Below are 24,407 nucleotides of genomic sequence, written 5' to 3'. Positions count from 1 at the left end.
TTGGCACAACTCTCCTGTGCTGTGGCAGGTCAGATGCTCACATCCAGAACTCCCTTCTCTGCCAGGTACCTAGAGTTCCTCAGTCAAAGCACTCAAATTTCCTTTTTTTTTTTTTTATTTTTTATTTTTGAGGGATTGGTAGGAAACTGGGCCATAATGAGCCAGTTTGCCTTTGTCATAAGGAATATTCTGCTGTCCTGGGCGGTTTGCTCTCGTGACTGGAGCTGTAGCTGGTGAAGGTGCAAGGTGGAGCGAGCTCAGTGCTGCACAGCCCCACTGCCTCTCCAGCTCATGGAGGAAACTCCCCTGGACAGGGGTCAGGATGTCTCTTCAGCGTGTCTGCTGTGGGAAGGAGCTGCTGGTGAGCTGCTGTGTCTGGCTTGGAGGAGAGGTGCGTGTCCAGGGGTGGAGGAAGCTCAGGAGATGCCTCTGGAGCCCATTGTGTTGCTGGAGCCCAGCAGCACAAGACAGGGCGAGGAGCTTACACTTGCAGCTTATGGCTTTCATGTTGCCCAAGCAAAAGGCTGCTGTAAACTGCCCAAGTCCAAGTCTTGGAAGAAATCTTCATTTAAAAAAAAGGCAAAAAAACCTCTCCCACCAATTGTCTTTTTTCCTTAAAAATCTACCCAGCATGGATTTTTCTCATAAATGTTAAGGCTTGAGTCACAGGGAGCTTGGCAGCATGCTCTGGAGCGTGGTGCTGTCTCTGCAAAGTAGCAGCAGGACCAGGTTTATCACGGCGTCAGACACGGCTGTCTCAGACCAGGCTGACGGCTGTGGCAGTGTGTGTGCGTGCAGAGGTGAAGGGGAAGAAAGGCGGGCTGGGGAGTGGGTTCTTACTGCTGCGGGGCTGGGGGTGAGGCACTCCCTGGCTTTAGAGCTCTGTGCTGGTTGTGGAAGAGAGGAGTTTTGAGCCTGTGAAGTTAAATTGCTGCCAAAGGTGTGTGAATGCTTCCCCCTCACTGTAAAGGTGGCCTAGTTCCAGTTTGCTTGTAGTTTGTTCTTAAACATCAATTAAATAACAGTGGGTCATGCTGGGTCTTTACGCATGTGTATGTGCTTGCTGTCACTCCGTACAGGTTGTCTTGTACTGATCACGTTGGCTGTCCTGCAACAAATGCTAGCGTTGGGCTTGGACAGATCTGGCCTGAGCACAAAATTTCCAGAACGTGAGAAGTAGTTGCATTATTTTTACATCTTGGAAAATCCACTGGATTTCCCTTTTGTGGTGGCTGTATGGGCAGGCTTTTCCTCAAAGCTTTCTGCTGTCGAAAGGGCAGAAGTGAGGAGCTTCAGCCCAGAGGAAGGACCTCAGCCAGCCCTGTGGAGCACAGGATACTGCAGACCCAGCGTGACAGGTTTCTGCTGCACTGGAACACTCCAGAAGGTTTTTCCTTTCGATCCAGAGAAAAGATGGTGGGAGAAGGTGACTTCATGGCCAGTCCCTGTCCTTTGGAGTAGCTGGCACAGCCTTTGTCCACAAGGCTCTGTCTTGTTCCTCCAGCCTGTATGGGCCTTTGCTCCCCACTGCCACCAGCATACGTGGGCATGGTGGCCCAGTGGAGGATGCAGGTATGGGCACAAACCTCCATCCTAGGAGGACCTTTCATCCTGCTACAGTTCACAGCATTAGGTTGGAATGAACATTTTATTTATTTTTTTTTTCCCCCTTTCAGCATCTGTTTCTCATTCTATAGTTGCTCATGCCTCAGATGAGTTGTTCCCCTCCAGAGCCTGCTTGACCTGGAAAGCCCCTCGTCAAGAGCTGTGCATGAGAACCAAGAGTTGTCCTGCTTGTCTTGGGTCTCTGGAGGCCTCATGTGGGTTGTGGGCCAGATGGAGAGGGCCCCAGCAGCACCGCCATGGTGTGTGGAGGCTGGTCTCCGTGCACTTGGGTAGAGCTCAAGTGTCTGCAGGCTGCCTAGAAGCTTCCAGCAGCCCATTGCCTTTCTCATTGCTGAGCCCTCGGAGGGTGCCTGCATCAGAACGCCCCGGTTCTCCTGTCCTCCCACCGGAGGAGGGAACTGCCCCACGTCCCTCCAGTGCCTCCGCTCCCACCTCTGGCTTGACCATACCCATTACAGGGGTCTCCTGTGGGAAGCCTGGTGAGACTCCTCCTTTTAGGAAACCTCTGTGTCATGGCACAGCTTTTTCCCGTTTAGTCATGAGCAGGGCTGGCTGCCGGCACGGAAGACTGGAATACATTTTTAACTACAGACCTTTGTAGACATCATCTGGGACTGTCTGCAGCTTGCTTTAAAGATGTTGGATCTTGCTTTGTTTTAAGACTTTTGATCTCCTTGTAAGCTAAGACTTCATCTGCCTCTTAAACTTTAAAATTTATTGGGTTTTCTTTTCAGCTGTGTAAGGCCATCAGTTGCTTTTTGATTTGGATTTTTGCATTGGGAGCCAGCTGATGGGTCATCCTTTGGGACATCAGGGTGTTTGTGATTATTTTTAGCTTTTAATTGGCAGTGATCTGTACTTGGAGCTGCGTAGTGTCAAGGGCTTTTCTTTTTTTGTGCTCTCAAGAAGCGTTCCTTTCTCTTTCATCTGGATGCAGCTGTGTTTCTCTTCTTGCAAAGTGCACACAGTACATAAGGAAACTGGCTTCAAGGAACCATCCCAAAGGCTTGCTAGAGATCAGGGCTCGGGACAGTCGAGCCTCTGTGGCTGGTAGCGGCATTGCATCCGCCGGTGGGTGCCGTTTGGTTCAGGACACCTGGAATCTGTTCTGAGCATTGCCACAGACCTGCTCCCTGACCTTCACCAGTCACTGCCCTGCTCCAGGATGCTATTTTTTTCCTCTTCTTCCCCTCTTTTGTCTTGCCCCATTTAATTGTAACCTCTTTTGGGCAGGAACACTGTGTGTGTATAAAGGGCCTAGAACAATGTGCCCCAGATGGTATGGTACAAGTCCATTCTCGGCAGCCACAAGGTTTCGCTATACAGGAAAGAAATCTAAAATAAATAAATAAATACAACTTTTCAGTATTTTATGCTTGCAAATGTGGCCGGAAATTTCCCGAGTCTTGATATTTCAGCCCAAGTCACAGGTCTCAGAGACAAGAACTGGCACTAGAATTGCAGCTTTTTCCTCTAAAAACCAAACCCAATCAAAAGCCGCCCACCCCCAAGCCCTTTTTTCTCACCCTCATGACTGCAGGGAAAAGCTTGTAAATGGGACTGGAGCAGACCTGGCATACTTAAAACCAGATGGCAAATAAAAGCAACCCACTATTTCAACAAAAACGTCATGAACCCCTTCTTTGGGTTTCAGATGATTGCTTGAGTGTATTTTAGCCCCCTTTATGGTACTTTCATTGTTTTTATGGTTTTGTTTTGGGGAGGTGCTGAAGTCACTTGCACTTGTTTGCAGCTTATTTCACTTTCAGGTTCCTTGGCTTGGAGCACTTGCATTGCAAACACTGCAGGGCAGTGCTCACCCACAGCTTGCTTTGGAATTTATTCTACCAAACTTCAAGCCTATTTATATTTTCTTTTCTTATTCGTCCCCCTTCTCCCTCAAAGAGAAAGCAGTTTTCTTAATCTCGTCTTGTATCAGATTTGATACCAGGCCAACAAATCCAGCCTAGAAGGTGCTTTTCTGAGGCTGCTTGCCTCGATGTGACCTTCTGGGTTAGGATTCCTGTTCAAAATGCAACAATGTGCCATCAGTTTTATCAGAGGCATCTTCCCCATGATGCTGGTACGCTGGGTGGTAGGACCCAGGGTCCCTGTTGCTCATCCAGAGGCTGTTGTGTTTTAACACACACAGATTTTGCAGGGCTGTTTGCTCCAGAGCAGTGGGAGTCCTGGGATTTTACCAAAGGTTTCTGTTTCTAATTAGGTTGTTCTCAATTTTAAAGGCTAGAGGTCTCTTTATGGCACAGAATGGAAAACCTGACCGGTCACTGACACTGCACAGAGAGGTGGGTCCTGCTTTTGTACCAAGGTACAGAGAGCCATCGCTCTCCTTGGCGCTTTTCAGATGCAAAAATAGATCCCTCTTAGCCCTCAGCTCCAGTGGCTCACCCACCGGGGAGGCTGGTGGGCAGAGTTTGAAGGAGCATCACTTACCCTGGCCTGACTCACACGGACGTGGCTTCCTGCTGCTCTGCCCGCCTCAGCTTTGGGAAAGGGGGAATTGCAGTGCGGCAGCGGGCTGGCACGCAGCCCCAGCGCGGGCGTCGCTGCGGTGGCCTCGCTGGTCATCGCCCTGGCCTAGGTGCCTGAAATTAGGCTTTGGAGCTGGGTTCTTTGGGAGGGCTGCTCCCGGGGCAGGGGCTTGCTGTGCAGGCAGGGCTGGAGAGTCATGCTACACCGCTGCCTGTGTTTGTCAGCCAGGGGAGACGGCACAGTCTCCCAGTGCTCGCAGGAAACTGTATTTATTTTTCTCTTCTGTTAGGGCTCTGTTGCACTCCATTGTCTGAAATTAACTTGCAGAGACTGGCCCATAACTTTAAAAAAAAAAAAATAATAATCCCAAGCGCGGGGGCTGGAGCTCCCTCAGCTCTGGCTGTCGGCCGCCTGACTGTGCAAACAGTCTGGGCCTGAAATCCCCTGGGACTGAACATAAAGGTCTGATTCAAAATGAAAACGGGGTATGAAACTGTGGCCCACGCATCGCCGGCTGCCTCCCCTTCCCCAGTGCGTGGCTGGAGCCACGTCCGGGAAGGTGGCTCCTGAGGTGCCTGGGCAGAGCTGTGCTCTGCCGCCTGTTCTGGGAAGTTGTGGGGGAAATGGCTCTCTGGCGTCCTTGCACGAGGCCGGCAGAGGTGGAAGAAGTGTGAGCCGGGCAGGAGGGCACCGTCAATGCACCGGACCCCGAGCGGAAATTATTGGGGGAGCAAAGAATGAGCAGGATATCACGTGTCAGCCATGTGCGCTCGGGGCTAGGGGAGAACAAAGCGCAGGGAAGCCCTGCGCCACTGCCGCTCCCACCTCGCTTCCTGCTGGCACGGGACAGAGCCTGCTGGCTGCCAGGGGAAGGTAGCGTCAGGGCAGGAGCCAGCGGCTGCCTGCCTTTGGGGAAGCTGGAAGGCTCTGTGTGCCTCAGTTTCCCTCGGTCGAGAGGTGCCAGGTGCAGCAGGATAGTCCCTAGGTGTTGGACTGCTGGGGGTGGCCTGGGCTGCTGTGCTCTGGTGATGCTCCAGAGGTGGTGGGCTGGAGGACAGAGCCTGCAGGGGAAGGCAGGGGCTCCCATCCCACGTGTAAGTCTTGTTCCCCAGTACTTGAACGGGCAGGTCCCACAGATGGGCGTCATGCACCCGCGACAGCCCCAAGGAGCTGGACCAGCACCCTGCACCTTTGGTACCTGCAGCTCCAGTTCCTCCTGGAGACCAGCAGCATTTTGCTGGGATGCTGTGGACGGTGTGGTGGTCCCTGGTGAGGATTTCGTGTCAGGTGAGGACTGGGAGCGGGGCAGCCCCAGGGAGCAGCTCCCTTGTCCACAGACCCTTACATGGCTGGTCCTTCCCCCATGCCCCCATGCTGAGCTTTGGCTTGGGTGTCTTTTCCCTCTATTGCTGTTAGACCCTCCCCCATTTCCCCCCATGCACCCTTTAGCACAAGAAACCTTTTTTTGTTATTAATAGCTATTGAGAGCCAATAAAAAGTTTTACGGGGTTTGGCCAAGCGTCAGGACTTGCAGTGTGCTCATTTCCTGAAGTCTGAGCCCTGGAGGGGTGGGGGTTTGCTTGTTTAACCCTCAGGTAATGAGGCCACAGCAGCAAGGGCTCTTGGTGGGTGTCACGGGAGCACGGAGAGGCTTGGGGGAAGGTGGTGAGAGGGGGAATGGTGCTGGGGGTGGGCAGGGAGGGGTGAGAGCTGCCTCCCAGCTCGGCTGCTCAAAATGCAGCAAGGGCTGAGCTGGGAGCAAAACCAGAAACACATCCCTGGCAGCGCTCAAGGCCAGGCTGGATGGCGCTTTGAGCAACCTGGTCTAGTGGAAGGTGTCCCTGCCCATGGCAGGGGGCTTGGAACGAGATTATCTTTAAGGTCCCTTCCAACCCAAACCGTTCAGTGGTTCTAGGATGAGCGCTGGGGGGAAGCAGGCAGTGCGTGCTTGTGTCAGTCTGCCAGTCTCACATGGCCTCCCACTGTGCACCCAGCCCCTGCCTGACTCTCTGTGCTTTCCAGCCCATGTTTAGCTTCCTTGCTGTCCTGCTCCTGGCATGCTCTGTCTTCCTTCCATATGGGCATCCCTGTGAGGAGGGACCGAGCCTGGCCTCCCCCAGGCAGCTCTGGTGGGAGTCCTGGATGGAGGGAGAGCGCGGCTCCCTCTTGGGAGCGTGGCTCCCTGGGCATGGAGCTGCTCGATGGTCCTTGTCCTGCCCCTCCAGGAGGGAGCGAGGGGCTGATCTCCCCTCGGTGTGGAGCTGTGCATGTGTGAACACCATCAGCTGCATGGTGGGGGCTTGTGTAATACAGAATAGTTTGGGTCAGAAAGGACCTTTTAAAGGCCATTTAGTCTGACCCACCTGCAACGAGCAGGGGTGTGCACTTGGGAAGGACCTCCCTGGTCTGAGGGGCTGAGCTGAGTCCTGCCTGTTTGTGGGGGCTGAGGAGAACCCCAAGTTTGTCCACCAGCATGGGGCTTCCCACCAGCCTAACTGGGAAGTGCTGGGAGCTGCACACAAGGTAGGCAAGGTGCTGCACAACCACTGAGCGAACAAGCATCCACAGCCTTTCAGATACTCTCAGCAAGTGTCACGGCAGCTTTTGCTCAGGTGTAGCCAGCAGCCCTGCTGGCCACTGTGCCTTGCTCCGAGCTTTGCAATTAAAATCAAGGTTTGTTTGCGAGAGCAGAGGAGGAAGAGACGGCAATCGGGAGCTTGCTGTGGAGGTAAGCAGGGTGTCATTCAGTCCTGGGTTCCTGTTTGCCACTGTCTGTGGCAGACCTGGGCAGGCTGTCATGGGAGCCCTGAGTGTGGTCATTCCACACACATGTACAGCTGCTTAGAAACAGGGTCCTCTCCCACGCGTCCTGGCGCAGGATCGCTGGCACAAAAGTCCAGGCCCAGCCGCAGCGGAGGCTGGTGCTGGGGGGAAGTGCTCTGACTCAGCTGGCCACAACCTCTGGACCCGCAGGGACCCTCCCAGCAGGCAGCCGCCTGGGGAGAATATCCTCTTTTCAGTTCATAGGAAACTGCACGCCTGGCGTGGTTTGCCCTGTAACGCAGTGGTTTACGTGTGTCCTCCGTTCTTGGGGGCTCTTGGGTCTGACCAGTGGCAGTCTGGCCCCAAGCGCCTCGGCTGGTGCCTCCGAAGGTCTCCCTGCTGCCAGCAGCCCTTCCTCCTGGGGACGTTGTTCTCCCTGTGTGACTCTCCGCTGGCTCTGATCTGGAGGGTGCTCATCAAGTATTTTACCTGCCGCTGTGGTCAGACTTTTATTTATTTATGCCAGCATCTTAGTCGTGGGGCACCCTGCAACGGTCCCAATAACCCCAGCTTCTCCCACCCTTCACTTGTGGCACCCTTCATCGTTGCGGGAGTTATCCGGGGGGCAGGAGCCTGGAGCCCGTGACCCCTGTTGTCCTCTGCCTCCTAGGTTCCTCGTGCTAATTTTCTTCCTCTCCTTTCCACAGCTGGGAGACTGAGGAGCCACGCTGGGAGGACCCTCTCTGCAGGATGTTCTCTCCACCAAAGAACTCCGTGTAACAGGCGATGATGACAATCCCGGCGGGACCTTGGAAAGCACTAACATTTCAGTAGCCCAGCACCTGCGGGTGGCCACTTATCCCTTCTTCTCCACGCCCCACTCTCCCATCGCTCACCGTGATGGTGTATTAACCAAGAAGAGCCCTGCTTCTTTCCTCCTCACCCCTCAACTTTCGGCAGCTCTGGGATTTGTATGGCAGCAGCGTAACCGTGGAGAGGCCGGGGTATCACAAACTTATGGATTTTGATAAGAGAGGAGGGAAAGGGGAGCTGGAGGAAGGTAAAAGAATGTCCAAGACAGGCGGAGGAAGGAGCAGTCATGGAAGCCGGAGTGCTGGAACCAACTCGGGAGTCTTAATGGTGGGTCCCAACTTCCGGGTCGGCAAGAAGATTGGATGCGGCAATTTCGGGGAGCTCCGTCTAGGTGAGAAGGGTTGTCTTCTGTCCTTGCTGTACCTACTTGTGCAGGGATTGCCCTGGTACCCACCTCCTGCAGCAGGAGGAGCTGGCACATGCCTGTGACTGTCAGCACCAAAGGTGGTGACCGGCCGTACAGTGTTGAAGCACGGCACGTTGCAGGTAGCCCTTACTTCCTTCAGTTTCCTTTTCCTCAGCCCCTTCAAGCTGTGCTTGATCTTTCAAAGCCCATCACAGCCCGAAGGGCTGATGGCAGAAGTGTTTCCCATCTCCTCCCCATACCTGTTGCCCTTCGGGTTTGCCAGGGAGAGCGTTACGCTTCAGCCCTGTCTGTTGGAAGCGGTGCTGGCCCGTGCAGGCCTGCGTGTGTCCCCCAGTCCGGGAACACTTGGTGAGTAACGTTTCACAGGCTGCTGCCCTCCCACTGCACCACGCGCCTCGGGAGAGCGGATGGAGCATGGGGGCCTGTGGGGTGTTCGCCCTGCTGGGGAAGAGAGTCAGTATTTTAAGCCGGGTAGATTCTCCGTTTGTTGAAACTGGTGGTTTTGAGACTCTCCTAAAATTTTATGCATGGGAGAGAGAAAGGCCTGAATAAAATCCAAGCACCTTCCATGGTCGCTTTGCATTTTGAACCAAGTTTATCAGGAAACAGTTCAAGCAAACTCTTGTTTAGAGGGTGGGTAGCTTGCTCCTCTCCCAAGGACTCTGCGTGCCCCAGGAGGCTTTCAGCAAGCTGTTAACTCTTCGGTTGGCATCAGGCAGCTGGGAGAGGCCTGGCAGTGCCAGGTACCGCTGTGCCAACAGTGCAGCTTGGATGTCTCCAGGAATGCGTGTTGGACGTGTTGATGGAGTCTCTGCCAGGCAGAGCGTCGGCCTTGGCAGCGGGTGCTTTGGGAAAGGGCTCGTGCCCTAGGACGAGGGAAAAGAGCCGGGCCCTGGAGCAGGCTGGGAGCCTCTGACAGCCGTAGATCTCGTTGCTCCCTGGTATTTTAAGCAGTGCCTTTTCAAACCAAGGTCTGAGCTAAACCTGCAGTGAATGTGGTCATCTCGGCAGGCTGCTTGCGTGCAAAAGGAGCAGGAGGTGGGAGGCGCTGGTGGCAGCTCCGGCTCAGGCACCCGCACGGAGGGTGGGGGTGAGTTCACCCACCTCGCTGTGCCGCCTCTGTCTGTGGGGAGTTAATGTTAGCTCTTCCCAGCGTGACAGACTGGCTGGTGCCAGGCTAAATCGTCCTGTTCCTGAACTCCCTGATGGGATCGCCACTTAATTGCAGAGCTTGGGAAAACGCTGTGTTTAAAATCCAGCCAAGTGGTTCCCGCATTCAGCAGTGCCTCGAGGGTCTGTCTCTCCCGGTGTCGTGAAGGGTTCTGATCCTTCCTCCAGACCCAGGTGTTGTAGGAGAGGTATTTTGGGGATTTTGCTGTACCTTTCACTACCTGATTCTTTCAGTACCCAGGTGGATCTGGACGCCCCCTGGGAATGCTGCACCTCCTGCTGCCAGCACCTCCCTGCTGGCAGGGCTCTGACCTGTGCAGGGTCTACTTGTGTCCTTCCACCTCCTTTTCCCTGCTTGCCAGTGAACATCCCACAGCAGGCATGCTTCTGGGCAAGCTGTCTTCCCAGAATGTGCTCTAGGCAGGAGTCTGATACAACTGGGGCTGTGGCCGTTGCTTTGTCTGTCGTGCTCAACACGGGGGGTTGGTGTGACCCCCTGCCTTGGCCTCCCCGTCACTTTCTGGGGACAGCACTGAGGTGGACGTGAGTCTTGTGCAGAGCTCAGGAGTGTCTGTGAAACTGGCACGCCGGGTCATTCAGAGCAGAGCTGCTGCAGGGACCTCAGAGCAGTTGGGCTTAGTTTGCTCATGGCAAGCAGTGAGCTCTGGGGCTCTGCAGCGGTCGATTCTCACTGCGAGAGTTTGTCCTTGCCACCAGCAAGAGAAGCTTCTAGTCCCTTCACATGGTTTTCCTGCCCTGTCACACCCTGTAGTGCCTGGCCGTAACTTGGTAAAGGCCTGAGTACACGATCTCATCGCAGTAGTGGAAGCCACAGCTATGTGGCTTTTCTCCTAAAATCACATCTTTCTTCCTTAGGTGTGCCTCGGAGCTGCGTCAGGGCTCAGGAATGCTTTCAGGACTTCACAAAATGTAGGGATTCCTCCAAGTGCAGATGAATGGCAAGGGACCAGAGGGATCCTGCTGTGAAGTGGTGGCATGAGCAGGGATGCTCCCCGGCTGTTGCTCAGTTTTCCCCTGGGAATGGAGTATTTGGTCCTCAAGGCAGGCTGGTTGCAGAGGTCAAAGTGTAGCTGTGTTTAAAAGTTCCCAAATCTTCTTTGGACTTTTTTCTTCCCTAAAAGCCAGGAGATCTTGCAAAAACATGCTAGGAGGTGACTCCTCCAGCTCCCAGCAGTGGGAGGTGGAGGACAATGTCTTCCTGAAACAGGTGATACTTTGCCAATTTCACCCCTGCACCAAAAGGCAGGTGCTGATCTGTCCTTCCGGGTGCCTCAGCTCAGCCACCTCAGATAGAGACAAGTGTCCTCCCAGGCACGGAGGTGTCCAAAACCAAAAGTGATTTGTTTAAAAATAAATTCTTAAAAAAATTGGCATAAGGCATTTGTGGGAAGCCAGAAGGGGAATGACTTGGGCAGGAGTTCCTGGCTGCCAGGGCCATGCTTGGATCCTACCCCTCTGTGTTCATGCTGGCCTTGGCATCCTGGGCGATACACAGACGTAGTGCCAGCCCCTCTCCCAGTCAGGTGGCACTGCTGGCCCGTTCCTCCCTGTACGAGTGTGACTGGAGAGCTGGGCTGGGAGCTGGAGCGAAGTGGCTGCCCCAGCCCTCTGGCATATGGGATCTGGGGGGAAGCTGCCTGGGGATTACCGAGGGGCGGGTTTAGGTTGTGCAGGTGGTGGGTCCTGTTACCTCCTGGTCATGATGTCCTGGTGCTTCACCCTGGGCCAGGCAGGGCACCGTGCCCCAGCCAGCTTATTTCTCCCCTGGCCAGTCTGCAGCAGTGGCCAAGCGCCAGCCCAGCTCCTCCTGGGACTTTCCAAAGACAGCCTTGGGCAGCATCCGCAGCCTGCAGCCCCCCGAGCTCCCCCCTGCCCATCTGTGCCAGAGCTGGATGCTGCCCTCTAAAACACAAGGCAGGAGGAAGCTGGTGGCAGCAGGGGTGACTGGAGCGTGGCTGATGGCTCGTGTGCCCTGGCACTGGGCTACAGCCGAGTGGCAGGAGCCTGCAGCCCGCTGCCTCTGCCAGCTGCCTGTGCCCCCGGGAGCCAGGCCAGCACGTTCTGCTCGCGGTGAGGGTTCGTTGGAGCAGGCATCTCATAGCAGCTCCTCGGTGGTGCTTTGGGGTGGGCTGGGACAGGCGGAAAGGATGAAAAGCCAGTCATTAACCAGAAAGGTCGAAAATGAGCCCAAAGTACCTGGGTGGTATCAAAGCCCCCTTCCCTGAGCTCCACCTGCTGCTGGGCTGCCTCAGAAGCACACTTCAGAGCCAGGAGCTGCTGGGCAGGGGGCTTCCTTGATGGCCACTCCCCCGAGCCTGGCCCAAGGCCAATGTTCTGGTAGGGCTGTGCCACAGAGCTGCACCAGGGTGCTGGGAGGGATGGGGACCTGGTGGAGGCTGTTGCTTCTGTTCTTCCTGCAATAACCTTCGGCAAGCGTGCTTTTTGCAGTTTTCCAGTGCTCGTCCCTCTCCCCCAGCCGGGTGCTTTGATTTCTAATGGCAGCTTGGAAACACAGTGTTTTTTCTTCAAAATTAAAAGCTAGAAGTTACCTTACTTTTAAAAAGTAAAACCAGCATTTTGGAGGGAAGAAAATGAGAGCAGGGGTGTCCTTGCGCAGTGTATGAGCCAGCAGCAGGTCACTACTACAGCTGGGCTGGGGCCACATCCCAGCTGAACAGTCACGTGCGAGTGCTGGGGACATTCCCAAGCTCTCTTGAGCTGTGGCTCTCACCCCCAGCCTGCAGCTTCCTGGCTACTCGCAGGGGGGTTACTTCTTGGGGGCTGCAAAAGGTACCTGCAGAAAATGCAGGCTGGGCTCAGCACACCGCACGTGATAGCCTTCTGTCCTCGGCTCCACAAGAGACCTACGTGTGCCTGTGGTGAAGGGCTCAGCCACCTCTGAAAGGCAGCTGGCTGGAGCTGCGGACCCACCTCGAGCCGGAGGCGGCTCACGGGGGTCTTTGGGGTAGGCTGTGGGAGAGAAGAGCCCATGTGCTGCCAGCTAACTGCTCCTCTTGCCTCCCTTGCTAATGGCTCACACTTGTTTTTCTTCTTGGTCTTTCAGAGACTCCTCTAAGAGGAAGGTCAAACTCTAAAATAACTTCTTTTTTTTGTGATGGTATTAAACCCCAGTGCTCCAAGGAACTGTCATTTCTTGGACTGATGCAGCTTGGGGCTGCGGTGCTGGGCCGGTGCCTGGCTGCTTTTGCACAGAGCTGCCGTCTCCCGTGCTCCTCAGCTGCATCGCCTGGAGACCAGAGAAGCCAAATTACTGGTCCCAGTGCCCAGGAGCAACTCGGTGCTCCTGCCGCAGGCAGGGCCATAGCGCAGAGGCTCCCAGCATGGTCAGTGTGGTGCTGTGCCCTGCGCCGTGCCCTGACTGAAGGGCAGTGCTGGGCGGAGGGGCTGGCGCAGGGGAAGCCACTTGGATGGGGACCGGGTCGGGAGCCCGGCTCGTCCTTGGGCTGCTGTGACTTGCAGGAGCAGGTGCCGGACCATGCTGCTGCCAAGGGCGCCTTCAGGAGGGGGACAGTTCGGGGGTTAGCACGGGGTTAAGGGAAAGCCATGTCCGGCTTTTAAACATGATAGGGACCCCAGGTCTGGCTGCCACCTCCCATGGGTGACTTTGGCTTGGCTCTGATCACGGCTCTGATCACGCTGCATCTTGCACATGCCGGCAGCTGGATTCAGAGGTGCCGCCAGCACTGAGCAGGGCAAAGGCCTCTGCAAATGTGAATAATTTGCTTTCTGCAGGCCATCTTGCCACTTTTATCTTTCAAAAGCACCTTTTCTTCTATGAATCCTGCAGCACTGCGTGCTTGAGTCCTCCCCTGGGGCACTTTGTGAACTCCAGCACATTTTAGGTGTTCAAAAGTTATCATTGTTAGTGAGCGCTTGGTGGAGTGGGTGGCATGGGGGCAGTTGCAGGAGCTGCTCCAGGAGCTGGAGTGGGGAGTTCCCCAGCATTGGCCGGACCCTGCCAAGACAAAGACCCTGCAGCCCTCCCTCATTGCTCTTGTGCTTTTTCTTTCCTTTTGCCTTTTTTCTTTTTTCTCATGATAGACCAGTTCTGCTCTTTGCACCTTTCTTTTTTTAATTGGAGAAGAGGAAGAGGATGGTGGTGGTTAGACAGCAGCGATGGTTAGACAGTGCTCTCTCTGCTCCCCTGTCGTTTGTATCAGCTTTGTCCAGGCACTCCGAGCATTACAGGAAGGGGTGAACCGTGGGGGTATCAAATTATTTGGACTCGTTTCTTGGGCTGGGGGAGGGCTGCCAGCTCCCAGAGCATTTTTGTGGGTAGCTTTCTGTGCCAGCAAACCGCTGGGGGGTCAGCGTGGTGGGGGCAGGACAGATGCCACGTAACAGGGATGAGGTGGACCTCTTCAAGCACAGGTCCCGCTGGGGATGCTCCTGCCTCCTTCCCTTTTCCCTCCCTGCTGTGCTGTGTGGGTTTTGCAGGCCCCTCTGGCAGGTATCCTCCCATGTTGGTTTTTTCCCTCTTCAGGCTGAGCTTAACCTCAGGGAAAACCCAGCTGTGAGTTTTCTGATTGCATGTTGCTGCCGTGAAGGCAGCAGGGATTTTTTTGGACTGAACTGTACGGCCTTGAGGCCAGAGCCCACCTTAGCTGGGGCGCACGTGGGGACTCTGCTGATGTCACAGGCAGAGCCACGACTGCCTGGCTGGGCTCTGCCTGCCCCTGCATCCCCACCGACTTCCTCTCCCTTGCGATTGTTTGCAAAACACAGAGGTCCTGGTGCGTGGAAGATAAGTTGCCTGCACGCGCTTCTCCTCCCTGCCAGCTGCCTTCTCTCCCCGTGAAGTTGTTGGGAGGTGACTGCTAGCAGTGGGGGTGAGGGAGCTGCACTGGGGTCTGTCAAGATTTCAGTTCTTCCCTGCCCCAGTCAAGTTCCCAACGAACTTGAGGGTTTCCTTGAGCCCTCTGGAGCTGTGCCCGGGTCGGAGGGATGTCCCACCTCTTGCCCAGGAATGTCAGTCTGTGATGGGCCAAAACCCCTGGGTCTGCCATATGCTTGTGTTAGCCAGGCGTTTTGCCCTCCCAAATCACCTTCCAAATTGCTGTGACAGGATTTGGTTTTGCAGGGGCAGGAGACAAAGTGGCTTGGCAGAGGTCCCCTGGGATGGGAGAGGGTCAGCGAAGCAGCAGGATTGAGTCCCTCCTTGGCTGCAGAGCTGGTCCCTGGGAGGAGCCGCTCCATTAATATCTCCCATTCATCCCTCTTCCCATAATCCTGCCACCGACGCTGGCGCTCAGCAGCTGGCTCTGATGTCACCCGGCAAGGATTTATTGCTGCTTCAGGTGGAGGGCAGCAGTCAGAGCAGATGAAATCTTATGCCAGGAGGAGCTTGTTCCCTGAGCAAATTGCTTGGAGAAAATCCGAGGAGACAGATGCAGCTCCATCAGATACGCACATGCCAGGCAGTGGGATCGCGTGTCTGCTGGCTGTGCGTGCTGTGGAAGGGAACCTGCTGCGGTTAACTCCCACCTCCCTGGTGTCCTGAAGGGCTCTGGCAGAAGGTTTCTGCAAACCTCTGTAATCTCTTCTTTTGTGGACCCGAGGCAGAGGTTGTACTGACTCTTTTCAGGTGTGTAGCACCTTCCTCGTGCTCTCCTCCTCTCTGGGATGAGTGGGGTGATGTGCAGACCCCATTGGTTCAACCTCTCTGTAGTTATGGGTGTGAGAACTCCTGTGAAGGTGCTGAGCTTTCTAGCAGGTCATTTACAGGGTTTTGGGGTGGCGTGGCTGCCCTTCCAGCTCTCTGGGCAGTTGGAGGCAGCCGCCTGGCCCTCTGTGCAGTACATAGATGCCTTCAGCTCCTCCGTCTGGGCCGTGCCGTGGGTCTGCTCCTGGCTTCCCCTGCACCCTCGAGTGGGTGGGAGCATCCCAAAGGATGAGGTTGAGTCACATGCATGTGTGCACACGTACACACGTGTGGCATCCCCAGGAGTGACCCCAGCCTTGGGGAAGGGATTTCCACCTACCTGCGGTGTCTTTGAACCGCTGCCAGCTGCAGTGCCTCAAGCTGCCTCAGTGCTCCTGGGGGTCCTTGCTCCCTGTCACCCTCTGCGTGGTCCCACTGCCCACAAAGCAGCATCCCCCGACTCTGGAGGCCCCCCCCCAGAGCAGGGCGGCCCCTCTCCATGCAGGGCTGTGGCTGGGAGAAACAGCAAGTCCCAGCTTCGTTCCTGCCTTGGCCAGTCACATCCCTGCAGGCCTGGACTGGGACACTGCCCCCTCCCAGCAGACTTGGCTCCAGCCCCCCAGCAGCCTGCCCATCCCAGAAGAATCCACGTACCCCATCTGAGGGTAATTAATAGGCATGTTGCAACTCCTTGCAGTGGGTTCCTGCTCGTGCCTCAAGGCCTGTTTGTGTTGTGGGAGCTGCTGAACCTGTTCAGGACGTTTTGCAGCCCAGGAGCCCTTGGGGACTGCAGAGGGTGTGAAGTGGGGTTAATGCAAAGGCTCACTTGCTTTCAACTGCCGTTTTCATGTTTCTCCCTGCAGGAAAGAACCTCTACACAAACGAATACGTAGCTATCAAATTGGTGAGTCCCTCCGTGGTTGGGGCAGGTGATGTTCAGGCCCAGGCTGTTAGAGCGCGTTGTGATGGATGATGGATGGGTGGCTGCGCAGGGAGCTGTGCTCACTGCCAGGAATTGAGGGCAGGCAGAGCAGTGCGCGTCATCGCAGGTGGGATGATCTGGGCCTGGGGAGGGAAGAGCTGGGTCTTTGCTTCTCCAGGACCTCACTGTGGCCCATGCTGTGCTCAGCTGGTGCCAGCGGCAGAGACCTCTGGGAGAGGGTGGTCCCCACTGGTACCCGCTCCCATTAATGTCCACCCCAGCACCCAGATCTTTCTGGAGGGGGTGGATCTGGCTTCCACATAGGCTGGCTTTCTCTCATTGTCCCCTGAGGCTTCATCTCCATTTTATGCTATTTTTTCCCAACCCCAAATGCTCTCAGTCCAGCTGCTGCCAGCACTGAAAGAGGTGTCTGACACCCTGACTTCCCTAACATCCTGCTCCCTACAACAGCCTTAACTGTTCTTCTCTCCTCCAAGGAACCCATAAAATCCCGGGCCCCCCAGCTGCACCTGGAGTATCGGTTCTACAAACAGCTCGGCAATGCAGGTATGGGGCTGGGCTGAGCTGCCACGGGGAGGTGGCTGCCCGGGTGACACTGCCAGGAAAGAGAGGCTTCCTATAAATGTGACTCTGCAACTTTGCTTCCAGCCTGAGCAACTCCTGCCCATCTGCTCGGCTGGGAGAGGCCGATTTTACACAGAGCCACATCTAATCTTTGATCCTTTTCTATTTAGTCCTTTCCCCCCGCCTCCCCCGCAGCAGAGTCAGGATGCAGATGGAGCTGCCTCCTTCGTGCTCTCTGCAGCACAGAGGGAGGGCAGTGCAGAGACATCCCCCCATCGGCAGCCCCCTGTAGCAACTCCAGCAGTGGCATGGCCGTGACAGCATGGCTGTGTGCTGCTCAGCTCCGTTGCAAACCCTGACAGCCCCTGCTCCGTCTCTTGCAGAAGGAATTCCTCAGGTTTACTACTTTGGCCCCTGCGGGAAGTACAATGCCATGGTGTTGGAGCTGCTAGGACCCAGCCTAGAAGATCTCTTTGATCTGTGTGATCGGACCTTCACGCTCAAGACCGTCCTGATGATCGCAATCCAGCTGGTGAGCACAGCACCTCCACCTCGGCAGCAGCTCTGCGCAGCTCACCCAGCCCGCCTGGCTGCAGACCACCCTGGGGGAGCGGGGTGATGCGTGGGCACAGCGGTCAGGCAGCGTGGGGACCCTGCAGGGAAGGGGAGGGGAAGGAGGTGCGAGCCAGTGCCCGGCGTGCCGCAGGAGATGCTGCCTGCTGGCACACCCTAGACCGCCTTCATACCTCTCCCTGATGCAGGAGGGCTCTCCCTCACCCCACACAGCCCCTCTGAGCACAAACGAGCATCTCTCACTATGTATGCAAGATGTGGCCAGACTGAGGTTGTCTCCCGGGGCTGGAGGACATGCTGTGCCCATCCTGTCAACCCAGTACAGGCTGAGTGGAGCAGGATTGCTGGCTGGGGACATGGCAATCGGAGCAGAGTCAGGCCCAAGGGAGGAGGTGCAGGGAGGCATGCAGGATCATGGTGCGTTTCTGCCATGGTGCTGACATCTGCTTCTGCCCCTAGATCACACGGATGGAGTATGTCCACACCAAAAGCCTGATCTACAGAGATGTCAAGCCAGAGAACTTCCTGGTGGGGCGGCCGGGCAGCAAGCGGCAGCACACCATCCACATCATCGATTTTGGCCTGGCCAAAGAGTATATTGACCCCGAGACCAAAAAACACATCCCCTACCGAGAGCACAAGAGCCTGACAGGGACAGCACGCTACATGAGCATCAACACCCACCTTGGGAAAGGTGTGTGCGTACCGTGCGGCCAGCCCTGCCTCTGGGTGGAAGGGGAGAGGGGAGGGGGCCTGCAGGGTGCGAGCTGCCCCCGGCCAGAGGTGGGACTGGGGACAAACTGCCTCTCCTGCTCTTCAGCCTGGGATGTTGGCAGGGGGCTTGGGGTGCTGCAGGGTCTGGTGGGGGCAGGGGTGGTGGCTGTAGTGGGAACATACCTGTGTCTCTTTTTCCCTCCGTGTAGAACAAAGCCGCAGGGATGACCTGGAAGCATTAGGGCACATGTTTATGTACTTCCTCCGTGGGAGCCTTCCTTGGCAAGGCCTCAAGGTAACTGCTGGCGCCCGCTGTCCCTGGGCACGGCTGCACCGTGGGTTTGGCTCTGCCCTGGCATGGGCAGCATCGGGGAAAGGGGGAGAAGCTTTGGCCCCCGGGCTGTTGGAGGGTTGGCACCCCACCAGATGCAGGGTTTGTTGCTCTGAGCTGTGTGCCAGGCCCTTGCTGTGCTGAGCAGCTGCAGGTGTCCCCCTTGCTTTATGGGAATCCCAGCAGCTCTCGCAGCGGCTGTCCTGGAACCGCACTCCCTGGTGTTTGTCCTTCAGACCTGCCCAGGGTGAGGGGATTCCCTGGGAATGAGCTCTCGCTATTGCCTGGAAAGGGGGGACCAGGAAACCATCTGTGGTCTGATGGGACCCAGCGCCTTCCCTGCTCGGGGGACATGCCTGGTCCTCGTGCTGACCTGCTCCTTGTCTCTGCCAGGCTGACACGCTAAAGGAGAGGTATCAGAAGATCGGCGACACTAAAAGAGCCACTCCAGTGGAGGTGCTCTGTGAGAACTTCCCAGGTGAGGGCACTCTGCATGGCCTGGCCCTGGCCCCAGCCTGGCCCCAAACCCGCTGGCCTGGCATCTTGTCCCCCTGCCCCACCTGAGCCCGCTCTGTCCCCACAGAGGAGATGGCCACGTACTTGCGTTACGTGCGGCGGCTGGATTTCTTTGAGAAGCCTGACTATGACTACCTGCGGAAGCTCTTCACAGACTTGTTTGAGAGGAACGGTTACGTGTTTGACTATGAATACGACTGGGCAGGGAAACCACTGGTGAGTGGTGAGGGAGCAGGGGTGGACAGAGGGTGCTGGGCCCCAGGGCGCCCTCGGGGCGGTGGGCAGCATGGTGGGGAGTCAGTGTGGTCTGAGGCAGCAGCCAGGGAGGGTGCAGGTCGGCAGTCATCCCTGCCACCCATGTCCGCGCCCAAGGGATAGCTCCACCAGTCCTCGAGATGCCGGCTCCAAGCTGGGGCCGTCGTGCCAGTGAGTTAAAGCTGTGACTCAGAAATGCGGGGCTCCGGGAGCTAAGGGGACCCCAGCAGCTGAGTTGACACCTCACTTTCTGGTGGTGGGCACCCTCCATGGGCTCTCTGCAGCCAAATCCCAAGCGTGGAGCTGCTGGGGCAGGGATCAGGCCCCGGTTCTGGGGTGTTTTGCATGCTTGGCCAGGGGCTGGGTGCGGGGTGGCTGCTTGTGCTGTGGCTGATGTTGTCCTTGTCGTGTCCCCAGCCCACCCCCATTGGCACGATGCACAGCGAGGTGCAGGTGCAGCCCCCGAACAGAGACAAAGCACAGCCACACACCAAACACCAGGTGAGCAGCGGCACTGCCCTGGCTGGGGCACGGGACCGCGGTCGTGCGCGGTGCAGGCTTCTGCTCCCGGACTCACAGAGCCTGGCGGGGCCTCTGGCTGGGAGCAGGGGCTGGAGCGTCCATTTTCCCCCAGTGCTGTCTGTGGGAGGGCTCCCTCCCTGCACGCCTGGGTCTGTGGCTAGCTGGGGGACCGGGGCAGTGTCCCTGGGGCCAGGCAGCCTGGTGGAAGCAGGAGGAAGCAGCGTGGAATGCTGGAGCACGGCGGGGAAGCACCAGGCTTGGGCTTCAGCTGGCACACTGCGGGCACGGTACAGGCTGAGCCACCTTGCGCTAAGGACGGTGTCCCCAGCGCCGTGTCCCCACGGGATTAACTTGCTGCTCTGTACGCGGTACCACTTTCTCAATGGGACGGGGGGATTTGTGGGGCAGCGTGGCAGCGTTTCGCCCTGTGCTGGAGAGTGGTGCTGGCTTTGCCCTGGGAACCGTCAGGGCACGTGGGGCTGAGCTGGGCACAGCCCGGGGCAGGGAGACAGGCAGAGCTGTGTGGGCAGCTCCCTGCCTGGATCGCTGCGGAACCGGGCTGGGCTGCCCGGCCCGGCTCTGGTGCGGTGGCCTGTCCTACCCTGGCGTGGGGACTGCTGCTATCAAGTGCAAAACCTTACGTGTTTCCCCAGCAGTCCTGTATGGGCACTCATCCTGTTGCCTTGAACCTCCGTGGGGAGCAGGGCACCTGCAGGGTGCTGGAGCCGAGGGTGCAGCATCCTGCCTCCCTCAGTCACCTATCGGCCTTGTGGTGCCCCGTGGTGCCCCTAGCCAAGCACAGGGAGCCTGGGACAGCCCTGGTGGCAGGGCAGCGCTTCCTTAGGGAGAGGGCAACACCTTCGAAGCGCCCACGGCTCGTTCTTCCCAGTCAGGTCTGCTCTCTCCCTGCAGCATCCGAGCATTGCTGCGCTCGCCATCCCTTCTTGAGAGCAGGGGGAAAAGCCAAGCACAGAACTCCCACCGCATGGGAACGGTTTCCAGCCTGGGGGTGCAGGGTCTCCCAGCAGCCGTGGGGCCGTGCCACGCTCACCGTGGCAAGGGTTTGGCAGCGAGGTGCTCCCCCGCTGTTGGACAACTGAGGAGCCCGTGAGCTTGAGGAGCAGCACAGCTCACCTCCTCGCAGTTGCCCCACAAAGATCTGCGTCAGCCTCGGAACATTGCGCTTGCAGGAGAGTGGCCAGCAGCGTCGCCTTGGCCTGCCTGTGTCTCCCTGCGCAGCGAGTGACTCTGCTGGCCCAGCCTGCTCCAAAACGCAGCCACTGGCCCTGCGTGGGGCTGGCCGTGCTCCGTGGGGCAGCGTGCCCTCAGCTGCCTGGAGGGGACCTGCCCAGAGCCCAGCTGCATTGCTGGAGGTGGGGGTGTGTGCGTGTACCTGGCAGGGGGGATGCAGACCCACCGTGTCACCGCAGGGACTGCCCTGGGAAGCTGCCGGGACGGTGCTGCACGAGTGCCTTCCACAATCAAAAACTTGAGCTGCTCCAGTCATGTTTTTGCTTTTGCATGTCTTATTTTCTCGACTCCCTTTGCCACTCTTCTCCCTGCCCCTTCCCTCCACCTGTCCCTTCTCTTCCCCATTCTTCCTCTTTTCTTTTGTTTCTTTTCATTCTGTTCCTCCTGCCTGTCGCGAGCAGCCGCCCGAGGGGACGGAGTTGTGGGATCCTCAGGCCGGTGGGCAGCCTGCCGAGGAGCCTTTGGGAGCTCACCTGGCAGCCGGCAGGCTCGGGGGGTCCGTCCAGGTACATGCAACCACGCGCCGAGGGCAGGGGCGGGCGCGGGAGGGAGCGGAGCCGACCTGCGCCACACAAGCTGCCTGCACAGCCAGGCGCAGGCCAACGTGTGTCTGCCAGCCGTGCCAGGGGATCAGCCCTGCTCCCTGGCCCTGGGGCGGCACCAGGGCCACGCATGCCCAGCGTCTCTCCTAGGCTGCAACACGTGCTGCCCAGTCCCCACGGTGTGGGATGCTCATGGCTCATGGGCGAGGCTGGCGCTGCTGCCCGGGGGCTGCCAGGCTCCCTTGGTGCTGCCGCTGGGACTTGGAGGGCGGTTGAGACAGGTGAAGGAAGTGCTGACTCTGTGCCACGCAGCGGCATGAGCAGCCGGGTGGGCATCGGGCTCTGCCTCCAGCGCCGCTCATCCCAGCAGTGCCAGACAACGCGGCCTTATCCCGTGTGGGGACTTCCCCGTGCCTCTGTGAGTGGAGCAACGGCTTCGAGCCCTGCTTTTCCTCCCTTTCCCCGGGCAGTCCTTGGCCTCATCTCCCCGCCTCGGTCCTGCACTCGCGCCGTCAGCCACGTGCTCGCTGCCCTCGCAGCCTTCTGTCCTCTGCCGCTCAGCCCCTCTTGTGCTGGTGGGATCCAGCCCACGCAGGTGGCGGGGCATCCACGATGGGTGTCCCCCAGCTGTGCCCGCGCTGCTTCCTCCGTCCGCTTCCATCCCCGCCGTTGCTGCTCCTTCCTGCTGCCCCACGGTGACTCTGTGCTGATGCTCAGTCCCAGGCTTGGGCCTGGCTCCCTCCGCTGCTGCCGCAGGGCCGGGGCAGAGTGTGGGGCCAGCTTGTGCCCTGCCCTGCTCCTCCCGTACCACATCCCCTCCCTGCCACGGCGGCTGCTCCCTGCTCTCGCTCTGCCAGCCAGCCCCTCGTCCTCTGCCTGCCCCCGGCACTGCAGGGGGGTGTTGGTGACGCACAGGGGTCTCCGAGCTTGTTTCGGGGGGCTGTAGCTTGCCGTAGCCCTGCGGCTGGGCACCGTGGCTGTCAGAGGGCAGCTCCTCCATGAGTCTGGGTCAGGCCAAGCCTCCTCGCCAGGGGCGAGTAGCTTGGCCATCCTGTGGCCTGCGCAGCCCAAGGGAGCTCCTGGCTTTGCCTGGGGGCGGTGGGCGCAGGAGGGCGGTGGGGGTTCAGGCAAGTCCCAGTTGCCTGTGCCAACCCCATCCTTGCTTTGGTGACTTGGATCTCCCGGCCCTGGCACTGTGCATGGCCCCGCTGCCCCGGCGAGGGGGCAGGAGCCCACAGGGTGGGTGCTGGGCTGCGTCCCGCAGGGGCCGGTGTTGTTGGGGCTTGGGGCTGGGGAGCAGGAGCTGTGTCCAGTTGCTCGGCCACGGCAGGGCCGCCTCGGAGCTAACAGCTTCACGGGGCCGTGGCTCCTGGGCACAGTGGGGCTGGCTGCCAGCAGGCCCCTCTCCCGGTGGGGTACGCAGGGCTTCCCAGGAGCCAGGATCCCTCGGTGGGGTACGCAGGGCTTCCCAGGAGCAGGATCCTCCCGGAGACGCTGAGGGGATCAGACCCCTCTGTGTGATGGGGCTGCTTGGGAGTGCTCAGCACCGAGGTGGAGCACCGCTGTCTGGGTAAGGGCACCGTCCTGTTGCCCTGCTCCGGCTGCTCCTGGCTCGTGCAGGGTTGGGGGGGTCGTGCCACCTCCTGGGGCTGCCCCTCTCTGGGACGCAGCTGCCATGGGGTGGGGGACAAGGCTAAGGACCGGCCTGTGCCCCACGGGCTGCCCTGCACTGACGCTCGTCTCTCCCCAGGTGATGAGCTCCACCAACGGAGAGCTGAACACGGACGACCCGACGGCAGGACATTCGAACGCCCCCATTACAGCCCCTACCGAGGTGGAGGTGACAGACGATACAAAGTAAGGACGCAGCCCTGCTGCCTCCCTCTCACCGGGCCGGGATGGACATGGGTTTTGGCAGGGCCTCAGCCGCTGCCCTGCAGGGGGGAGCAGCCCAGATCTAGTGCAAGTAATTGCCACTCTCCCCTGGCACCCCACAATGGGTGTCCCTGCAGGGTCACCGCCACCCCCAGCCCCTTCTCACTGCGCCCTGCCCAGCCTTGAGGCTCCCCAAAGCCAGTGCAGAGGGACACACATGGTTCTGGGGCCGTTCCTTCTCCAGGAGCCCTGGCGTTTGCCATGGCTGGCATTATGTGCCATGGCCGGCGTCACTCACCCTGGTCAGTGTCAGTCGCTGTGGCAGGTGTCACTCACCATGGCCATCGCGGTGCTCGCCGTCCAGCCCTATGGGGCACTTCCTGGGGCTCAGCAGGACGCCAAGGGGTTTCTCTGCCCTGACCGTGGGGCTGCTGAGTCCATCCATGTCACGGCCTGGGCGCTGACAGGGTCCCCTCTGTCCCCAGGTGCTGCTGTTTCTTCAAGAGAAGGAAGAGGAAAACCACCAAGCGTCGCAAGTGAGCTGCCGGGGCCGGGTGGAGCGGCGTGCACGATGGCTCCTCTCCCTCTGGCCGTGGCTGGATCTTGACCTACGGAGCCGGCGGCGGCCCCTCGGTTTGGAAGGGGACAGGGGGGGGCCGAGCCGGACGGCCTCCCCCAGCGCCCCACGCGCAGGCGGGGAGCGGGGCCTCCCCAAACTGCTTGTCCTTTCCTCCGCCACTCACCCAGTGTGTGGCCGTTTACTCGAACCAAGCCCAACTTCGCTGAAGTTCCTGCGTCTGTCAAAAAGAGAAAAAAAAAAAAAAAAGAAAAAAAGAAAAAAAGAAAGAAACCGAAACAAATCCACATGCTTTTGAGTCTATAACAAGTTTGAAAATGGGGATCAAGTCAACAGACTCTGAACCATCGCTGTCAGAAGAAGCAGAAGACAATTTCAAGAGCAGTGGGCTAAGGAGGAAATTTTTTTTTTTTTTTCTGTTGCTTCTTTGTCTCTTAAGTTAATTTAAAGTGAGTCTCGGTGCAGAGTGCTGAGTCGTCAGTCTTTGACCGTCATCTTCAGTGTTACTGAATTCTGCTCTTCCTTTAGGCCCCCGGCCCCGCGTCCCCCGTTGGGTTCCCCCTCCTTCGTTAACGCCTTTGGTGACGAGCAGTGCGGTCTCCGGTACGGTGAGAAGTGCTGGGGGGTGTGCGGGGCAGGGGAGAGGAAACGCGTTTACAGTTCATTTTACGATGCACTTTTGCTAGCAATACAGGCGCTGTTTGGTCCTGCCAGGAACAGGCCGGTGACTCCTGGGGACGAGGGACAGCCAGGCACCGGCCTGCCCCGG

At 58.1% G+C, this 24,407-nt stretch overlaps 1 protein-coding gene across 3 annotated transcripts in view; it reads left to right on the top strand.

Annotated features, from left to right (window-relative positions):
- Positions 1-24,102, top strand: part of CSNK1G2 (casein kinase 1 gamma 2) — a 46,426-nt gene extending 22,324 nt beyond the window's left edge. For 2 of the 3 annotated variants that reach the window (XM_056336093.1, XM_056336094.1), the window contains 12 exons: positions 7,590-8,086; positions 15,839-15,879; positions 16,395-16,464; positions 16,866-17,014; positions 17,515-17,749; positions 17,979-18,064; positions 18,494-18,578; positions 18,684-18,832; positions 19,289-19,372; positions 21,046-21,150; positions 22,937-23,043; positions 23,547-24,102. In XM_056336093.1, the coding sequence (XP_056192068.1) occupies positions 7,900-8,086; positions 15,839-15,879; positions 16,395-16,464; positions 16,866-17,014; positions 17,515-17,749; positions 17,979-18,064; positions 18,494-18,578; positions 18,684-18,832; positions 19,289-19,372; positions 21,046-21,150; positions 22,937-23,043; positions 23,547-23,601 (1,353 nt within the window). In that variant the 5' untranslated portion in view covers positions 7,590-7,899 and the 3' untranslated portion in view covers positions 23,602-24,102. The remainder of the gene's footprint in view (positions 1-7,589; positions 8,087-15,838; positions 15,880-16,394; positions 16,465-16,865; positions 17,015-17,514; positions 17,750-17,978; positions 18,065-18,493; positions 18,579-18,683; positions 18,833-19,288; positions 19,373-21,045; positions 21,151-22,936; positions 23,044-23,546) is intronic. The other variant, XM_056336095.1, reaches the window with a different exon arrangement.
- Positions 24,103-24,407: the final 305 nt, after the last annotated feature.

Source organism: Falco biarmicus, chromosome 4, assembly GCF_023638135.1.
Source record: "Falco biarmicus isolate bFalBia1 chromosome 4, bFalBia1.pri, whole genome shotgun sequence".
NCBI lineage: Eukaryota > Metazoa > Chordata > Aves > Falconiformes > Falconidae > Falco > Falco biarmicus.
Note: the sequence above shows the minus strand (reverse complement) of the source record. Positions and strands in the feature narration are given on the sequence as shown.